Here is a 22,369-nt window from a genome sequence, read left to right on the forward strand (position 1 = left end):
CACTAAGTGTGTAAAAATAAATAAATATATATTAAAATATTAATTTATTAATAGTTCACCAAAATGTAATGATTGTATTGGACAAATCATGTTTATTGTTTAATATATTAAATCATTATTAGTATTATATTTATATAATATTATTTAATTATCATATTAAGTTACCTATCGTTACTTTATTATTGTCTAATGTTTCATTAAATGTTGTAATGTATAGTACTATAGTGACTGTTTATTAATAAAAAAAAAATAAAATATTACAGATTACGAAGGTATATTTTCGGACTATTATCAAATTTACTTATTGTCTGTGCACCGGAAATCACGACAAAACTTCACTCCCTCGTTCACATTCCCACCGTTACCTATGTAAACGATGGGTTTCTAGGTTATACCGCCGATTTTTGTTTTCGTTGTGATTACGCTCGCTTGAATTGTAAATCGTAAATGCCCTATTGGCTGTTCGACGTTCGTTTTTCGTTAGTTTCTCAGATAAACGATATTCTAAGATTGTCGTTGAATAAAGTAATTTTGCTTGGAACTTCAGAGAATTATTTTGGTTTAAAACTTTTAACGGTATTTACTAAATTATTCATTCTACACGTAATTGATGAATTAACGTTTGCAAAATCGACAAAATTCTGCTTTGAATTACATCTTCAACAATTGGATTTGAAAACGATAACAAATTATTCAATTTTTACATTCACTTTGGTTTAATAATATTATGTTGAGCTTGATGTCAAGATAATCGTCTACATTATACGATTTTCCTAGGATCTATCGGCAGAGCCATGGACCGTCCGATTTTAGTGAACGAATTTGAAGACATGGGAATGTCCATATCCGACGACATCATTGATGAATGTAAGTATTAGTAATAAAATACAAATCTAATGTCGTTGCTTTGGGTTGTTAATTGTCATTCGGCATAATGTCTTTTTTTTTTAAATATGTTAGTGTATATTGTCTACATCATATTTATGACCAAATGACAAATAGTATAAATATTAAAATGGCTGATATTGAATTGAGTCCCGCAAATACTTTTGGGTTATCGGAGTTGAGTCCGATCAATATTATTAGGTGGTTCAAGTTGAGTCCCTTCAGCCATTATTGATATATATTGATTGCTTACATTGTTTTTAATAATAATGTTAATAATTAAATAGTGGCTGGTAAAAATTTAAACGATACAGATTTTAAAATGTTAAATCTCCAAATTTGCTTATTTGTTTGTCTGCTCTCATAAACATTTTTCTTTTTCTAATGTTTCTTTACATGGTCTTTCTGCTTTGCTTCTTAATTATGTATATATGTTACGGGCAAAGTATACAATTTGGGCGTTTTATACAATGCCCGGTCATTTTATACAATGCTCGGGCGTTGTATAAAATGGCCTTCGTATATTGGGCAATATATATAATATAATATTTAAAAGAAAAGTATTGCCAAAATATAATGAATACTATATATTTATACTACAATATTTTTTATTTATGTTATTAGAAAATAAAATTTTATTTTTTATTTTTATATCACTTATTTTCACAAGTACTGCTTTGGTGGCATTTAGATGTGCATAGCCGCTCAGCTGCTTTACACTTGCACTTCCGTGTTTTACATTTTTGTACACATGTACATCGGTCGTAGCCCTGACCACCCAAATTAGAACATTTCCGTGCCGTCTCACGGAGTGAAATTTTGGTTTGTGGCACATTATCGACTTCTAGAAATTTTTTTTTGCAAATCACAAATTGGTTCCTACTGTATAAAGTCGAAAGATGACCTTCCTTAGTCCCAATATCGTACATATTATTGTTAACTGCAAATATATAATAAATTTATTTTATTATTTTATCTGAAATTTTAATAATACAAGTAAAATGTTTGTAGTCACCCGAAAGAATAACTCCAAAGAAAAATTATGCGACTATACACATCAAAATGCCACAAATGCAGTACCTGCGAAAATAAGTGATGTAAAAATAAAAAATAAAATTTTATTTTCTAATAATATAAATAAAAAATATTATAGTATAAATATATAGTATTCATTATATTTTGGCAATACTTTTCTTTTAAATATTATATTATATACATTGCCCAATATACGAAGGCCATTATATACAACGCCCGAGCATTGTATAAAATGACCGGGCATTGTATAAAACGCCCAAATTATTTACTTTGCCCGTAACATATATATATATCAGACTGTATTTCCAGAAGAGTGTTCACAAGAATAAAAATATTTGGATGTCCCGAATGAAAAAAAAACATTTAATTTTGAGTGAATATTTCTGTGTAGAGGTAGTTATGACATTTTATCCATACGGACTCAATTTAAAGATATTAAGATAAAAAGCTGGACTCAATTCAAACACATAAAAGTAGCATGGACTCAATTCAATATCATCGATTAAAATATGATGACTGATGAGATTATAATGATCTTGGTGAAATTGATCGCAGTTGTAATTTCATATTGTGAGGGTGTATAATAATTCCGACTGTTAAAGACTAAGTAAAGATTTTTTTGATTTTTCATATTTTCTTTAAAAAACCTTTGTATTATTATTATGTGATTTTTAAATTACATTAAGTTCAATTCATAATTTCATTGGTACATATTGATTAGACTTGAGAACATAAACCTATAGATATTGCAAAAATATAGTGCAAGTAGCTATTAAGAATTAAAAAATATTTATTTTACAATCATAGTATTTCTAGTGTGGTAGTAAATTGCGTTGGTGATATTATAACATAATAGTTCTTAGACATAAGTTTAAATTTTAAAATTGTACTTAAGCCTAATTACATATAGTTAGATTTTATATCTTAATTTTTATCATACACATCAGTGGTTGGCAGCCTGCACCGCTATTGTGTACAGCCCGTTTCAAATTTTAGAAAAACTATTTTTTTTATATATTTCATTATTTCATTTGTTGACAGTATTTTTATTTTCATTGTAAATAATTGAAGAATATAAAATTTTTATTTTATCTCGTTTGCGAACTCTTGTGGTTAAAGAATGACCTGAGAGTCCAAAAAAGTTGCCAACCACTGATATGTATATATATAGATCCATTGATGATATTATAAATTATAATATAATGTTAGACATTCTATTCAATTTACCATTGATAGCAATATATTAATTGTGCAAACTAACTATTATAATTTATTAATATTATATTTCTATACTTACAAATTTAGTAACTGTAAATGTTTCTCAGGTACAATACTTATAGCTATTAAATTAAATTTTTATTTATCTACTTTATTTGTTAAACGATTGTGGAAGCTTGTAAGAGAATAACATTTTATTTTATTCATAAAAGTCAACACAAAAAACAACATTATACTAACTAATAAATGGTTAGGATTCCTGCTGACAATATTTTATTGGCTACTTATCATGATACATTTTTTTTTTTTTTTTAGTTTCTTGTTTCTATGAATTAGCATTTCTTACATTATTCATTATTTGTAAAATACATATATTAAATGATTATATGATGTAACAAAACTGTAAAAGTAAAAAAAAAAAGTTGCTGTTATTAAGAGAGTAAGAGGTGTATATCAATAATGTTTTATTCATTAAAATTAATAAAAACTTCAAAAATTAACCTACTATTCTGTGTTAAATATTTTATTATCAATAAAAAAAAAGTAATATAGTAAGATATTTACCCTTGTAATACATTGTTTTGGTATTTACAATATTTATATTTAATTTATTAATTGTCATATAATATGAATATATTTTTAAGTCTGGAACAATTAGTGCCTTAATACTTGGACAGTGCCCCTAATTTTTTTTTTAACACATTAACATATGCTCTAATTGTAAATTAAAAACTGTGTAACATGTGTAAGTATAAATAAAATAAAATTATATGCTCACACAATATTAATGTGCTAATTTCTAGACATATATTTTTAAAGTTCAAAATAAAATTACATATTACATTAATACAAAACTAATAATGCATATATGTATATATGTATAAACTTAGTAATGTATGAGCAAATGTGTAATTATGTAATAATTTTAATTAAATAAGGATTATGAATTTTTTTATTTCCCATAGGCCGTAGTCTAGTTATTAGTCATAGTACATTTTTTGTGCACAATGTATTTGTTAGATGAATAAATCAATAAAATGTATGTAATGGTACACAAATATTTTTAACTTTATTTCACTGTTACAACAAATACAATTTTCATGATCTCCACGAACATATTGTTATAATTAAATATATTATATATAAATTTGAAATTTTACTATGTTTCTAAAAATATTCTGGTCGAGTCCCGGCTAGGTTATATTAAGTCTAACTTATTTAATTTTTATAATTTATTTTTTTTAATTTTTGATATAAAAATTTGAATTACAATTGCTATTATATAATATATATGGTTATAATTAGATAAATATTTTTATTTTTGTTTTATTATTCTAAGTTCATTAAATAATTTGCAGGATCAAAAAAATGATAATGTTAGCATAATATTAATATAATGCCAATCATGATACAAGACATGACTATATAGATTATAGATGACAGATTAAACAATTACAAAAAAATGTATTTTTATAATATACAAAATTTAAAAACTAATTAATTATAACAACTAATAAACTTCAATATAGAGAAAAAAAATGTTTTATAATTTCTTTCATAATAAATTAATAATAAACACTTGGTAAAATGTAAAATATTATTGTTATTTAAATGGAAAAGAATTACCTTACTCTGATACCACACGCTAAAGCTTAAATTATCAAATTGATAAATATATTTTAATTAACTTTAAAATATTGATATTAAAAAAAGAATGAATAAATTTGTTATTAAAAAATAAAAAAAACCAAGTACCTATTTATATAAGTGTAACAAAAATATTATAAAATTATTGTGGTCTATACTTTATATAGTATACTTATAATATTTAAAGTTTACTATAAGTCATATCTTAACAAAAGTTTAAACCTAATACTTTTTGTTATTTTTTAGGTGTCATTGTATGTCATACACATAAAATATCTGCATCAGATTTAGTTGGATCTTGGATTGCGTATTGTGCATCATCTCAAATCGATTCAAATGATTTAAACAAAGAAAGGCTTGCTACATTAGTTAAATCCATCAAGGAGGATGACAATTTAAAAGCCAATGACAAGTAATTTATTAATGTACTATAATAGTAGTTTTAAGTTAATTAGTTATTCTTAGTAGACAAAATATGTATATTTTTTAAATTTATTTTATACGTATAGATCAAAGGTTTTTCTATTCTATCTTAAATTGAAAACATACATTTTTTTTGCCTTATGTTATAAATATTAAGTGCCAACAATATAATATATTTATTATTTACAGGAAATTGATTGAAAATAAATCCAATTTAAATGAATCAGCAACTCATACACAGTCAGTTGGTAGTCCATCATCATTGAAAGTAAGTAATTAATTTATTATTAAACTTTATTGATTGGCCATGGTAACAGGCTATGGGACTCTTAATTTTTTTTTATACTTAGTCAATGAAGGCATAGAATAATTGCAATATTTTTTATTTTTATTGACCTCTTGACATGCAACTATTTAGTCGTATCGCAAATTAATTAGTATATTATTAATGACTTGGAGACATTGTTTGGAATGAACCATTATCATTTTAAATATGTTGATAGTGGCACTTGAAATATTTTATTAGAGATATAGAGATATTTAGTAGTTATTATATTTATCTAGTCATTATATATAAAATAATGTATTTAATTTAAATCATTATCTTTATTTTGTTTTAAAATTAAAAATATTCAATTAAAGTACTTCATCTTGAACATCACTAAATACTAAATAACATGATATTGCTACAAAAAATTATATACATATATTCACTGAGTTTTTATTGTTTTTAAATAAAATTAAATGTTAAAAATGAAAAAACACATATTAACTGTTTACCATATATCATGTTACTTTTATGCTTAGAACTTACTAATCTAATGAGTATAAAAAAGCAATGTTATTGTTTTATACATCAAATTAAAATGCCGATAAGTAGATACATATTATATAGAACAAACATTTATTTTATATTTACCGTGTAAGTACTAACAGGGGTAGATTGTTGATATTTTTCAGCAACAGTATATTTTTTAAATGCTTTAATCTACAATTGTATGAATCAATAATATTTAGTTAGTTTGGTAAATTTTAAAGTAGGTATATAATATTGTAGTTGTTATCATAAAATATGATTTAACAAATAAGTAGAATTTTTTTGTCATATAATATTAATAAAACTCCTCATGGACATCAATAATGCTGGTCTTTAAGTACTAATGCCCAGCTTAAATATGTATTATTTGTGAGTATTATGATATATCTTAATTTTTTTTCTTTCAATTTTTTAATTAATCTGTAAATGATTGTCTGAAAATATTGTAAAATTTAATTTTAAAACATTAAACAACACAAAAATACAATAGATGTTGAAGGAATTTTTTTGTTATTTAACGAAAAAAGTAATAACCAATAACCTTTCATTATCATTGGAATATTTAGCCATTTGTCAAATTTATAACAAATTTAAATTTAAATTATTATATAAAGTACAGTATTGAAAGTTTTTATTTCATGATAATTGTGTAATATTAAATTTTTTTTTCATCACTGATGTAAAGTTAAGTTCTCTGTAGTACCTAATATACAACATAAAAGTGATATGTTTATTTCTAATATTTATAAAGTACAAGGAAAAAATTTGAAAGGAAATTATGTTCCTATTACAGAGTTTAAATACTATATCATTTATTATTCAATAAATTTATAATTTCTTATATATTTATGTTTATAGTAAAAATATATTGCTAATAAGAACTTAAATAATATATTAATCCATGTTTGATTGTTTCTATTTTTAACTTAATAACAAAATTTAATTAATAATACAATAACAAAAGCAATAATAATATTATTTAGTGTATTGTAATTTACCACTGATTCTGCTTAATTTAACTATGTTATTCACTGGTATACTGTTGATAGAAAATAATAAAACTACATTAAAATAAGTGTAAATTATTAATTTATACTCTATATTTCATAAAAAAAAATGAAGTACATTGACTTATATTAGATATTTTACTTTATTCATTCCTCTTTCTCTACTATAACTTAATATTTGTGAAATTTTAATTTTTTTGTTTTGGTTTTAAATTATTTATGCATAATTCTTTATAATTTTTTGAATTTTTGAATGTTTTTCAAATTTCTTATATTCAAATTTCACCAATGTAATACATTTTGTTCTTTTAACAATATGCAAGGTGATTAATCACCTTTTATCATGAATCACTTACTATTTAAAAAACTATTAAAATTTTTAAAAATATTATTTTTTATATAATTTACAAGTAAAACAAAATTAAAAAAAAAAATATTTTTTAATATTTTTTAAGGTTTTACTTTTTTGAATAATGACTTACATTTTTAATTTTATAACCTGGAGCAAAATATTTTCGGAATATTTAGATGCAGAATAATCAAAATTTGGACGAGTAATTTTAAGTGTTTAAAATTTTGGTGAGCAAAAAAAAAATGCCAATGAAAACATCAAAATGTACTTTTGTTTGATTACTTTATTTTTTTTTTAATTCAAATATTTAACATATTAAGAAAATAAAAATATTAATAATAAAAAAAAATTAAGTCATTTCGTAATTACAAATTAAATAAGTAATGAATATTTCTCTATTCAATTTTTATTAAAATCTGTTATAAAATTATTATTACATATTACGTAGTCCATTAAAGTCGTAGTAATTTATATATATTTGATTTATTAAACTATTTTTCTTTAAACAATGTATAGATTATAAGTTATTCGTAAAATTATTTTATTTTCACAAATAGTTATGTACAAAATACAAATACATATTAAATTTAACTTACATCGACTTTAAAGGTTTTACTGATTTCCAAATTAGAACAAACATTTGGGTTTCTAAATTATATTTTTAGACATACCTCTTTGTTTAAAACATATCAGCGATATTATTTTATTACGGAAATACGGGAAATATAATAATAAATAACCTTGTAACCGCCTGTCACTGTACGTTGATAATTTGTTAATCAATTTTATCGCTAAAGAAGTAATCATCGTAGTTATAGCATTTCAATTTTAAGCTAAATATTATTTAATATTATTTTTAAATCATAACTTGCCGGAGTGTCGTCGGTGGGCGGCATCTCCACTCAAGTCCCTCTGTTCATTTTATTTCTATTTCTGTTCTCTATTATGCTTATTATGCTAAATACTGTATAGATTGTATAATTCAAATAAAAGTAAAAAAAAAAAAAAAAAAATCATAATTTATTATTTAAGCTTGACGGTCAAATATTTATTATTTAGTTCAGTCGCCAATATGTTACAACGCAAAGATATAAACGATATTTTTTAGAGCCTCCGTTGGTTGGGGAATCCAATGAGTTAGGCGCCTTGGGCACGTGCCCTTAGGATAAAAACAGGATACTCCGAGAAATGTTAGCATTAAATTAATTATTTTCGGTTTGTTTTAGATCTTTTAAATTCGATTTTCTGATTAAATTATTATAAGTTTATCATTTTTTCAAAGTATTAATGTTAGTGTTTTTTTATTCAGATTATTGATATTCATAATAATCTTTTTCCCAAAACATATATATATTATTATTGTAGCTAGTATAAATGTTATTGTGTTATTTATTTTTAATACATTTTTACTTGAAGATTCGATTATATTATAATGTAAGCTTTAGGCATGTCTATATTTCACTGGTAAAATGTAAACCCTAAAACAATTATTCTGGTCTTCTTCCACTAGTAAAAGAATCTCAAATTATTGTGATCAAAATATACAATTTATTTTATTTTATTAAAACTTGAACTTATAACAACTTCTATAATATTTATTTACCAAGCAATTTTTTGAATATAAAATTTAAAATGTATACATTTTAAGTTCTTTAAGAAAAAAAGCCTTCAAGAAGATACAAATGTTCTTTCTTGGAGTTGTGGTGTATCTAGTGGTATATCCAATTTATTTCTATAATAATACAAGATAGGTATGTAAATTGCAAAATTATTCAAATGGTTGGTGACAACTGATTGTATTTTATGGCTTTTCATTAATTAATTTCTCCGTATTACGAAAATTGAGTACTGATGTCATGTTGCTTATTTTTACGTATAATAAATCAATAGATGAATGTGATTTTTGTCTCGCGATTACAAAGACATAATAGAGCTTAGATCCGTATGTTCAGAATTCGTTGGTGCACATTTAATTAACAAAACAATAAGTTATATACAAATATTATTGGTTTTTTAACGTTTGGAATTCTAATGAAAGTCGCGCTCTAAATAAAACTGTGTATAGTGTACACTGTACAGTGTACAGTATGTCAGTAATCGTATCGTATTATTTTTGACTACGCGCGTGGAGATACCGGTACGAGAAAAACGTCACCCGGCTCAGCGGGCCGTAACCACCGCCAACAAGTGGTGCTGGTGGTTGTCTTGTCTGAGTGAAATCTGAGAAACCGAAATCGATCGAAGGTTAAATTATTATTATCTATATCGGCATTCGAGTGCGTGCGCGCGTATTCGCCGCGTGTATCGTCCTCGTATAATATAACACATCGCCACACCGGTACGATATTTTGTTGTATACAATTTTGAATCGTGTTCGGAAATACGAATATAAAAAGACGGGTGTTTGGGCCCGGTGGTGGCGGTATACGTAACACAAAAGCGCGGTGAACGGTGTGCGCGGTGTTCGTTCGTGCGTCGGAATAATAATAATGATGGCGATGTTGACGATAAAATAACGGGCCGTGAAAAGAAACGCTCCGGTGCGCAGGGTGATCATCATCCTGGTCAGAATTCACTGGCAGTGGTGTGGCACAACTATGTCTATTGTGTCCCTTACCTTTAAATTCAAATTTTATAGTTCTGCTCAAAATCATAATAGAAGTAGTATATAGGACATGTGAGTGCATGTTCTATTTTTTTTCCTTGGTGTAGTTTATTTCACTAACCATTTAGTTAGATTCAGTGGTATTTCATTTATTTACACAAAATATTATTAAATGTAAATGAACTAAAAATTCAAAAAGTAACAGATTTCTTACTAAACCTATATTCTACCTAAATACTTACGGCTATTTGTTTACTTGGCTGTTTTTTAAATAAACAAAAATATACAATTGAAAGTATCAAAGAAAATCAACTTATATTTTTGAAATACGTAATTTTGTATATTTATCGTCATGCATCGTATTTACGTGTAAACAACACATCTCTTAGGTTACTAGATGGTAATAAATTGAAGTAATTTTATAATCTTCAATTTTTTATTCATTTCGGTTTCTACCATTTTGTTTTACCATGTAGTGTTGTGTACCTCGGCGCTCTCGAAAGATTCACATACCCAACTTTCCCGACTTCCCGCTAGTCGCGCCACCGAGTTCGACCGGATAATTAGCCAAATAATAACAGTTGTAGTATAATATTATACTTTGTGGTACTTGGATATTTGATTCGGGTGTACTATAACGTGTGCGTGGAATGGGGAACTCTGTAGTGTTTGTGACGTGTGTGTGTGTGTGTGTGTGTGCGCGCGCGCGCTTACAATAATGTATTATATTATTATTATTATTATGCTGGAAAGCCGACTGGAATCCACCGGTTGCCGCCGCTGCCACATCCTACCTGACGGCATTTGCGCGGCGGTCCCCTCCTTGTCACCCGATTGGTCGGTCGGTTTTTTTTCTTCTCTACCTTTCTACCGTGTGTGTTGTCGTCTTTGCGCGCGCGCGCGCACTCATGTGTATGCGTGTGTGTGTGTGTGTGTGTTTTTGTGTATGTATCGTTCAAGGCCAAAACGCCGCGGAGAGTCGGTTGTGTTTTATCCCGCTCGGCCGAGTGTGTGCGCGCGCGCGCGAGTGTAACTACTCCTTCCAGTGGCGGCGTCGAATGTCGGTTCCCTCCGTCGCCGCCGGTTTGCCGGTTGGCCGTTTGGCGTCTGCGTCTCTGCGGTTCATTTTCCCGTCGGTATCAAGTCCGCCTCGTCGTCCGCGCCGCTGTTTCTGGATCGCCGCACGTCTCTACTAACGGTAAACGCACAATACATATTTTTCTCTTTTTTCCCGGCTCGTATCCGCTCCAGCGGGCTAAACGATATTTCGTTAATTTTTCGAAAACGCTACGACGACGACGACGCTGCTGCCGTCGCAGCGTTTCCCCTTATAGGACGAGCTATAACGATTTCCCCTTTTTGTGGCCCGTACGTTTCGTAATCGTCGCCGCCGCAATCAATTGCCGTTCCGCCGGCTCTCCTACCCGTTCGCCACACACGCCAGTCGGTAATAATAATTATTATTATAGTAATAATTGTCGTCGTTTGTGGAGGGAAAGTAGAACGTTGTTTGTTGTTATTTAATTCGTACGACGCACACACGTAATGACTCTTTCCACACCGGCGTCCGGCACTCGTTCGCCCGCAGTACGCGACGCGCGCACGTCGTCGCAGTATCTCACGCACGTAACGAGCGAGAACTCTCGGCCGCCGCTCTCTTTTCGCGTACGATATATTATAATTTTTTTCAAATCCGATTCACGATTTTTTTCCGTCGTCCGGTCTCGTTCTCGATGTAGTTCCACTGCATTTCGATATAACATCGTCGTGTCACGATCGAAACCCAAATAGACGATTATGATGTCGTTTTGTTTTTAATCTTTTTGCTCCCGGTTCAATTATTGATTTAATAAAACAATATTTTTTCATTTCAACAGATACCTTTGCCGTGTGCGTGTTTTCCGTAGTTTCGTCGCGTTATTATAACCGTTACGACTCGCGTGTAACTATTAACTTAATGATAGTATTATTATTACATTAACACGTGTAGAAATGTTATTACCTACGATCGTTGTACTTGTTGCTTACGTGATTACCATTTTTTGTTTCGTTTTGTATTTATGTTGCACGCCTTTCTCTACCGATACGTTAAGCCGGGTGTATGTAAAGATGTCGTTTTCGCAAGAACCTAGTCTTTTGTAATACCAATTTTTTTTTTGTAGTGTGTAAGTATAATGATTAATGACAATACAATGTATGTGTGACGTAAACGGTTTTTGTTTTTCACGGATACATGCCGCCGCCCATCGTGTGACTGCGATGTAAACGATGCGTAATGTACAATGGTTAGACGGTCCGTGGGTGTTTTTCTAGTCGACACTGAATATTCAAAGCTGTGACTAGATCTACACTCATCAACTGCTTACCTGTTTCATGACAACTTACGTGCATCTAGTTATTTTTCTGCAGTTGTGACTCCGCTCACTTTACTGTAAAATAATTGGGTATACACCTTGTTATATATATATAATTTTTAACATTATACTTGTGTATTTCGTTCCAATTATTATGTGTATATTTTTTGTGAGTGAAAATTTCTTAGAACTACATTTTTGTACATAATATATATTTATTACGTAATACGTTATGTCTTGTACGGTGTCGTTTTTCAGTTGCATGTGTAAAATAAAAATATAACGTAGATTGTGGAAAATAATTCAAAACTTATTTATAAATTATTATTGTTGTAATTTATTGTTATGATGTATTCTCTATAAAGATATCTTTCTTGAATTATTATTTTTATCAAATATTATGTTTTATATTTGATATTTTCAATATAACAAATGATAAAAAAATGTTTTATGTATTTATTATTGTTTTATACCTCTTGTATTATACTTAATATTATTATGTCGTTTAAATTAAATATACACAAATAACTAAAAAGAATTGGAGTGAGTTGATTGAACGCAAACGTTTATGATGCCATAATCCTAATCCATAAATCGTGTGTAGTATGAATATAATAATAAATTATACATATTTATTAAGTTTATTCGGCATTCTCTAGATTACAAACTTGATTCGGCATACAAAGAAAACTACAGTAATTTAATATTAATAATAAATATTTAATTAAATAATTATACGTATACAAAATTGTAATATAAATGAAATTAACTTGGGCAAGGACTATAGAATGTATCTAAATTACTTTATATACCTTATAGGACTTCTCATTGTTTCTAGGGTCTATAAGGTCTAAAATATTTTGATGGGAACCTATATATAGAAAAATTAATATCGTATTTTTGTTATTGTTTTTGTAGCTTAACTATAATATAATAATGAAAAATGAAACATTAATTAAATAAAACTTTGTAGTAAATTATATAGTGATTATTGATTAATATTCACTATTCGGTAAAATATCATTTAGATTATCTACGGAATAATTAAAATTTAAAATTAACCTATTGATATTCAAATGTAGATTATATTATAATGTTTAGAGGTATATTTGAATATATAAGTTAATAATGACTTGTATAAGTTCTGTTAGTTTTCAATGCGTGTATGTTGATATTCAAATCCTTATTAAGTTATGTACGTATACGTATACATAATATACAAATGTATATACTTAAAAGTGATAAATCTTGATGACTTTTAGCGGACTGCTAGTTTTGTTATTATTTGGTAGTATTATATTAATAAAAATCAATAATAAAATGGAACAATATGCTAAAAATAATGACAACTATAATATGCTAATGTGTGTTAAAAATATTATAATTTAGTCTATGTAACCAGAAATTGACTATAAGAACCTTTTTTTACAAAGACTCTTTGTTTAAGTATATTAAAGTTGAAAACATTACTGTTTTATATTTTTAATATAATAGGCTACAATATCTAATGATTTATAATTGATTTGAGACTTCAGTACGTAAGGTCGACGATGTATATTTTTAATATCTTGTGAAGGTTTTAAGAATGTTCAATTTTATCATCATCTTAATTTGGTGTTTACAAAGTGCGTAAAAAATACAATAATTTAATAAAATTTTATAAATACTGCGCAACAAGACATTTTAAATAATAATAATAATAATATTTTTTATTCATTCGTTAACGACTTTTAACAGTTGTGACTGTGAGATATACATGCCACGTTCGTTAAGAGTTATAATTTATTCTTATGGAATCAATTCAACCAATTATCACAATCCGACCGCCTATGATATAATTAAAAAAAACTATTCATTGAATCAACTGGTTTTGATTTAACTCAACAATTTGATGTGTTCTTCTCTTGTTATCCCTCTGCAGCAAATAATATTGTGGAGATGATCATATCATACAATTGTACATTTTCGCATTTTATGTTCTTGTCTATAAACAGCTTATACTTTTAAAATAACAAAACTGTCAAGGATTTTAAAACTATAATTTATGAGTTTATTGAACTTGTGCCTTTTGAACGAGATTTGTATCGCGTGCATATAATCAAAAATAATCTGATTGGTTTTTTTTATTTATTTTTTAGATGTGTTATGTTATAGCTTTTATTATTACTGAATAAATTAAGAATACTCGTAAATAGTTTAGCACGAAAAACTGAAATTTCAAAAAATACTATAGATACACCATACCTCTGTAGGTAAATGTGTTTCAATAAAACCAATAAAATCATAGTATAAAATGCGACATCTTAATGATCTATTTTGTGAACACTATAAATGAATTCAGTATACGATCTACGGATTAAAATTATCTTCAGTTTTAAAACAAATTTTATGTATACTATATTTTGAACATATTCAATTTTTTAATATGTTTAAACTGCATGGGCGTTTAATTATAAAATACAGCGTAAAAATAAATGTTAAAAATGTGTAGTTTTTACCACTTTTAAATTTAATTTTGTCATAACTTTAATGTCGTAATTCTAAAAAATCAATTAATTTTTTTTTTATATAATTTGGAAACTACATTATTTAGTAAGTTATGTTTTGTAAAAAACTTTAATTCGTTTTAAATCAACTTATATTTTGATAGATTTGAGACAGTCTAATACTCTGATTTATCTAGGTATAATACATAAAAAATATGTTTATGACAATTACAGTATTATAATACGCCATAGTCAAATGACTTTATTTGCCTACTAAATTGAATTCTTTTCTAAATAATATGGGTATTGAATGATATTATAATTTTTACTCGTTTTATATTTGTATTTGTTTTTAAATAATAAATAATAATGTATGATTTATACTTTCTAAAAGTCATCATCTATATTGAATTGACAAATATGCTTGTTACGTTTCAGAGTACACATGGAACTAATATTATACAAATCGAAAACGAATTCAAAGTGTCTGACATTATTGATGAAGATGATATAAAAGAGTATGTATACTATAAGTATAATTTTATTTAAGTATTGTCTTTTATTATTATTGATAGTTTAAGTACTTTGCTTTTATTATTTTATTTTATTTAAATAATACATTTTTTACGTTGGTCCGATATATTGGCTATAGCCAGTATAGTTGGAAGGTGAACCTAGTCGGCTATATGTATAAGTATCAACATTTGTATTAAATGTAAGTAAAAGTAGTACAACTCTCTTGCTACTAATAATAATTTTAATAAATGCGTATTTGCAAGTTTAGAATTTAATTTGGTTAGAGACATAGTGTGCTTAAAGCTTTAATAATTATATTGCTATTTATGTTAATTAGTTGCGTAAATAATAACCATTACTTATTCAAATGCTACACAAAATATTTGCTGCCGTAAATATGTGCGCATATATATATATATGGCTGTGATTATAAGTCTGGATTTCTATCTGTAAAATGAAAAACAACTTTATGTACATTATTTGAATTTGAAATTGTTTAACCAGATTCTTTATAAAAGTTATAAGTTAATTTTTTGAAATTTAAAGTTTCGTAATCATTTGAACTATTTATCCACAAAATGATTCACCGCTCGTCTCCTGTTTTCAATAATACAGTTAATCAAAATTTGACTTTTGAAATTTTGAAATTTTGAAATTTACTTACCCACTTAATACCGTTTTTTCATATTTGTTGTACTATTTAAGGAGTATTAAAATATGCAAACATAAAAACTTCTGCTTTTCAAATAACTCTTTTTTACAGTAAATTATTTGATTAATAATTTTTCTAAAAATGTTTACGTAAAACTAAATAAAAATTCGAACGTGTAGCTTTTGAGTTACTTAACTTTGTGTATGAAGGTTAATAGGTCCATTAAAGTGGGTTTGAAAGATAAGGGAACTATAATGATATCAAAATTTATAATTTAATAAATATTAGATCTAATATGACGTATTTTATATTTTTATATTTTTATAAAATCATTTTTAAAGACTATTTTCCTTGGTATAAAAATTTCAATAACTGAAAAACTAGGTAGATAATTACATTGGATTTTTAAAAATGTATCCACTAAATAATTTACAATAAAAAAAGGTAGTTTCCATTCTAAAAACAGAAATTTTTTACATTTTTTACTAAAGGATAAAATTGGTTTGAGCATGATAGATGCTTGTATAATATACAGTGTATATAATATATTCTAATACGTATGAGGTATTATATTTGTTTTTTTTAGGTATAATGCAAGATTTCTTGTGCATTTTTTATGGGTGTTAGAAGTTTAAATTTTGATAGAATTCGTCATAATCACGAACATTTACAAATGTTTTGATAGATCAATATTTTAAAGTTATTGTCATTTGCCAAAGTTTAAAATTTTATTCAAATTTCACTTTTTAATATAGTTTTTTACCTGAATTTGATTTATAATTTTTACTTTATAATAATTGCTTTATATGACCTAATATTTATTGATTAATATACAAGTACCTGGCATTAGACCTCTAAATGACAAGTTGTTATAGCTGATTTGTATATCATGTTTCATCTGTCCTCTGACGATGTTCATGATGTACTTGTACGCTATATATAGGTACAAGTGTTCATTTACTTAACCCGTACCCACATAATATTGTTATGTATTAATTGTATTAGATATTATAAAATGTGTCATTATAATTGCGTATTACTACTGCTCTGAACTTTTGATGTATTTTCACGAAGGGCATTTTATTGATAAACATATTGAACATATTCCTTATTGTTAACTTGCCGGTAAGTTTAAAACAAAACTTCTAGGTAGTATAAACAGCTGTACATATTGCAAGAAGTTTCTTTTCTACTTTACCAATATGATATAATATATAATATATAGACAATTGCTTTATGACGTCATATTTATGGTATACTTATTGATAACTGATAACTTTATGATTAATGAGAACTCCTAATTCCCAACTTAATACAAAATCAATAGGTAATACCGATTCAATAAACAAAATCAAAATAAATATAGATTTATTAATGTAAAACCATTAATATTGCTATTATAATTTAGAGAAAATGAATTTTCTACTACTGGAGATGTCACGTGCAATTTTGGATTAGAAAATGTTAACAAAAATGATCCGCCGGTTTGCGTGGAAAAATTGTGCTTAACGAAACAACACTTATGGGAGAACTTCGTATTCGGTCATGTAAATTATCAAAAATTTGATGAACATGTCCAGGAGTTAGTGAATGATATCGTCCAAAAGAATGACCTAAAACCTGTTACATCTTTGTCTGGATTATACTGTGGAAACAATGTAAGTACATACTACTTCGTGCATTATTTTTTATACTATACCTATGCGTACTGGGTGTTTATTTTAACAGTAATCATTGATTATATCTTGAAAATATTTTTTTATATAATTTGATAAAATATTAAAGAAAATTTAAAAATATATATATAATTTTATTATAGTATTATAATTTTTCCCTTTTTACTTTACGAGTGATATCATACATTTATATTATACATTTTATATTCCTAATCAGAATATGTTTCTGAATAGTTTGATGCATATATCTAATTCTGAAGTTACTTATAAGTTATAACTTGAAAGTAAATTTTGATTCAGAATATGAAATTAAAAATGTATTGTAATTTATGTTAATTTACATTGAATTCCAATTTAAAATTTAATTTAATTTTAATGGCAGTACCAAATAATAATTAAGTAATAATAAGTTGTCTTATGCCGTCCCTCGCTCTGATGAAACAATTAGTATAAGGATTCTTGTAAAGTATTATACAAATAGCATTTCCCTTATTGGAAAAAAACTATGTATGTGTATGAATTACTAATGATTAATGAATAATGATAATGCTTACTAAAGCGGATTAATATAATTATCTTCAACAATAGTCAATAATGTCAGTATACAGTGTAATATTATAATAAACAATAGTTAATATATATTATTTTATATTTCAGACAGAAATAACCATTTCTGGCAGTCTGCGGTTAATAAAAAAAGAATTGTTTCTCGATTCTTTGCACGGTTTTATAAAACTAGATATGTCCGAAGCCGAACAACCTATAAAATCATTATTTGTGAACCAGATTTTAGTCGTTACCGGGACCAATCCTAATACTAAAGTTTTCAAAGTCAAACGATTTTATACGGATGCTTCGCTGCCATTGTCAAACAAATTACCAAGTTTTTTAAAAGGTTGTTGTTATAGTATATTTTCCTGGCAAAATGCATTTGCCATAGTGTTTAGAATAATTAGACTTCTAGTTAAAACCCGTTTTAAAATATATAAAGATATTTTGTGACGTGAAATATTTTGTGCAGGTAACTTGCACTTAATGGCCGCCGCGGGACCTTTTTTTACTGAATTGTCTCCACACGGAAAGTTATTGAAATCCCTGATACAAAAATCAGTCGATGTGGATGTACAGTTGCTGATATTGCTAGGCCCAATATTTGATGGAGATTTTGGAATGCAGTTAAACAAAAGGACATCAGAAGACATTCAACAATGTTATGACGAAGTGTTAGAAGCTACTCTGAAACCATTGTTTAAGTCTGTTACTTATATTTGTGTACAGCGATAAAATTAGTAAATTTATTATAATGTGTTTTTATCCAATTTTAGCAATCCTGGAACTCAAAACCTAAAAGTGTTGATGTTAAGTTCATGGAAAGATTCTGAAAATTATTCTTTCTACCCAACGCCTCCAAATACTGAGTCGGTCTTGCCAACTATGTTTCCTAACAATGTTTACATGTTATCTGATCCAAGTGTGTTTTCTGTCAATGACATAATATTTGCCGGTAATTCAAGCGATTCTCTTATGGGTCTACACGTTTCAGCAATCAACCAAACTAAGTTAGTTTCATGAGCATTTATATATTTAGCACTCCTAAATCAGAGTTGGAATTTATGAACTATTATAAACACTTGTCTTGTGTTTGTGTATAACAAACATTTTTAAATTAGAAAAACATCAAACACAATTTATTTTTAAGATAATAGCAGTTATAAATATAAAATCAGTTTTTTTTTGTTCTTTTATACCTGATTCTAAATGAAAAAAATAGCTGATAAATAAATAAAATATAATTTTAATTTATGAAATTTTTTGTTTATATCTCAACTTAATTTTCTAAATTAGCAACATGTCTCTAATAATAATAAATAATAATTAAAGTTTCCATTTAGTTTATTAATTATTTTCAAATATTCTTATACATTTTAATATATTTTAATTTTAACAGTAGTTTATAATATATCTTGATATTTAAAAGGTTAACACGAGCCAACTTCACGCACGTGGTTAACAACCCAATATTTTTTAAATTAAATTTTAAAAAGCTTAAAATTATATAATGCTTTTTAATTTTTCCAATATGTTTATATTTTATTAATTTGTATTTTAAATTTTTTGTTCCAACACTGATAAACTCATTCTAGTTAAGCTTTGAGTGTTCTAATGGTTTTTTTTTTTGTCAGAGAAGAAATGTTTACTAAACTAGCAAGACAAATTATATGGCAACGATGTTTACACCCGTCATACATTGCTAACCCTAATGTCGCTGTGGACCATCTATTGTGGTTGGAACATTGTACGTTGCAACAAAACACTCCACATATTATATTGACATCTTCACAACTCCGGACATTTATAAGAGTAATAATTTATGTTAAATACATATTAAATTAATTTTTTTATTCTTGTAATTTAAAAGTAATAATATGTCTAATCATTTTTGACTAAATCACTGTATATTTCAGGTAGTTGATGGTTGTATGGTTATTAACATTGGACAGTTAGTCAAACATAACTCCCAAAAACAAGTAGTACCAGGAACATATGGCCATATTAAAATAGCTTCTCCAAAAGATGGTATTTGGTCAACTCAGACCAATATTTCAGCTGAAATTGTTCATATTTAATAAATAAGCAGTTTATTAATTATATTTATACTTAATTTTTTTGTAAACAATTTTCTTTTTTTTATTAATAACCATAATAAAATACATTTTAAAATGTGAATTAGATAATAGAAGGTTCTGCCTGGTTACACTGAAGTGCTTTATACAATCCAAATTAAATGCTGAAAATAATATTTAAAATAAAAATGTAAAGAAAATAATGGATTACAATAAAAAATAATTATTTTTTAATGATCAACACCTTTATTATAAGTATCTAGTATTAAAAATGTTAAACTTATTTATATCAACTTGACTAAACAAATATTTAATAGTATGCTAGAGCTTCAATAATCATCGATTTTATAATTTTAAACTTATTTAATGTTGTGTGGGTTTTAAATATTTTAAATTTATAAATTGAGAATTAAAAAAATATATATCTATATTTATTTCAAGAACAGATCATATAATTAAGGCATAGGTGTGTCCACGGTGGTAGCCTAGGGTAGCTGGGCTGCCGCTGCAATTTTTAAAAGATGCTAATCAACCGAGTTTTAAATCTAGTAGTTAACAACTTTTTCAGAAAAAAACCCTATAGCAATTTAAGAGAGGAATTGGGCATTTTTTGATTCATTAAGGTGGCACCAGTAATTAGCTAGGCTGCCAGTGCGGATGAAATCTAGTTATGCCTAAGAATTTAGGGAAATAAAATATGTACATTGTTTAAGTAAAAGGAGAAGTAATTAGTGTAATATTTACAAATCATGTGCTTGAATATTTTTTTAGTATGATAAAATGATTATAATTATGTGTTATTACCATGTAAGCCATGTGTTATATCATCACAGCCAAATTCTGGAATTTTCAATCATTCACTTTCTGCTACTTTGATATAATTTCTTACTTATTTTAAAATTAAAATGTTTTATTCTTTGTGTTATCTACCTATAATGAGATACTTCTTATAAATTTTCATTAATTATATACCATTAATCTTATTAACTTAGTTTTGTATATACTATATTGTATGTATAATTTATGAGAATAATTCATATTTTTAATATTAAAAATAATAACTGTGGTTTTTGTGGATATTTTTATAAAAAAAAAATGTTTTATCATCATTAAGTTGTTTGACTAGTACACTAAATTACAAATTATTTGAATTAATCATTTTCACATTTTAATTAAGGGGTTACACCAGCATTTGTTTTCTTTATCTACTTCCCACCTAATATATTTACAAAGATACCACAATTACGACTCTCTGGTTCAGTTTAGGGCAAAAGCACCAATTATATATTTTATAAAAAAGAGTATTTCCTGTGCATTGACTGGATAAATTTCTTATAAATACAAGCATGTTTTAATTTAAAATAATTTCAATTATTTTTAACTTATTCAAAAATATAAATATTAAAAATCTATCCAATCAATGCACGAGGAAATACTCTTCTTTATAAAATATATAATTGGTGCCCTAAACTGAACCAGATAGTCGTAATCATGGAAATACGGAATATCTTTGTTCTTATATTATGTGGAAGATAGACAGAGATAATAAATTCTGGTGTAGCAGCCTCTTAAATATTTTTACTCATTCACAATACATAATAAACTTAAATAAATGTAATATGCATATAAGTTTTACTTAAAAAGTAATATCTATAATAGTAGATTTGAAGACAGGAGTGTGATTTTTTTTATCAGTATACTTTGAATATAAACATAGACTGACACTTGAGTGAATTTTTAGTGGGGCTATAATAATCCAATGAAACGTGACTACGTACCCTCTTTCTATACACAAGTTAACATATTACATTCAATTTATTTTTTGTGGGGGGAGCTATTGAAATACTTGGAGGCTGAGCCCCTCTAAGTTCCCCCTGATATCTGCCAATGAATATAAGAATTATTTATTTGTTCAAGATTGGAATTGATATTAATATAAATCATAAGTGCAACTCAACCTTTTGATTTACATATAATAGTCGAGTAGTTAAATTTTTATGTTTATAAAAATTATATTATAAATTATAAATTATATTATTTTTATTTTTATAAAATTGTTTGTATCAATAGCC

The 22,369-nt window shown here is 26.5% G+C and overlaps 1 protein-coding gene across 1 annotated transcript; it reads left to right on the plus strand.

Annotated features, from left to right (window-relative positions):
- Positions 1-429: 429 nt before the first annotated feature.
- Positions 430-20,531, plus strand: LOC132927764 (DNA polymerase alpha subunit B). Its single transcript, XM_060992355.1, has 11 exons — positions 430-576; positions 778-867; positions 5,032-5,197; positions 5,398-5,476; positions 15,268-15,347; positions 17,406-17,655; positions 18,331-18,568; positions 18,695-18,926; positions 18,999-19,232; positions 19,857-20,034; positions 20,139-20,531. Exons 2-11 carry the CDS (start codon positions 795-797, stop codon positions 20,298-20,300), a joined length of 1,692 nt encoding a protein of 563 aa, XP_060848338.1. The 5' UTR covers positions 430-576; positions 778-794; the 3' UTR covers positions 20,301-20,531.
- Positions 20,532-22,369: the final 1,838 nt, after the last annotated feature.

Source organism: Rhopalosiphum padi, chromosome 3, assembly GCF_020882245.1.
Source record: "Rhopalosiphum padi isolate XX-2018 chromosome 3, ASM2088224v1, whole genome shotgun sequence".
Lineage (NCBI taxonomy): Eukaryota > Metazoa > Arthropoda > Insecta > Hemiptera > Aphididae > Rhopalosiphum > Rhopalosiphum padi.

Bases quoted from the DNA above. Each gene is read 5' to 3' on its own strand.
- LOC132927764 (XM_060992355.1), top strand. From the start codon at position 795: ATGGACCGTCCGATTTTAGTGAACGAATTTGAAGACATGGGAATGTCC. The intron at 5,198-5,397 runs GTAATTTATTAA...TATTATTTACAG, and splicing joins AATTTAAAAGCCAATGACAA to GAAATTGATTGAAAATAAAT. The intron at 20,035-20,138 runs GTAATAATTTAT...TGTATATTTCAG, and splicing joins AACTCCGGACATTTATAAGA to GTAGTTGATGGTTGTATGGT.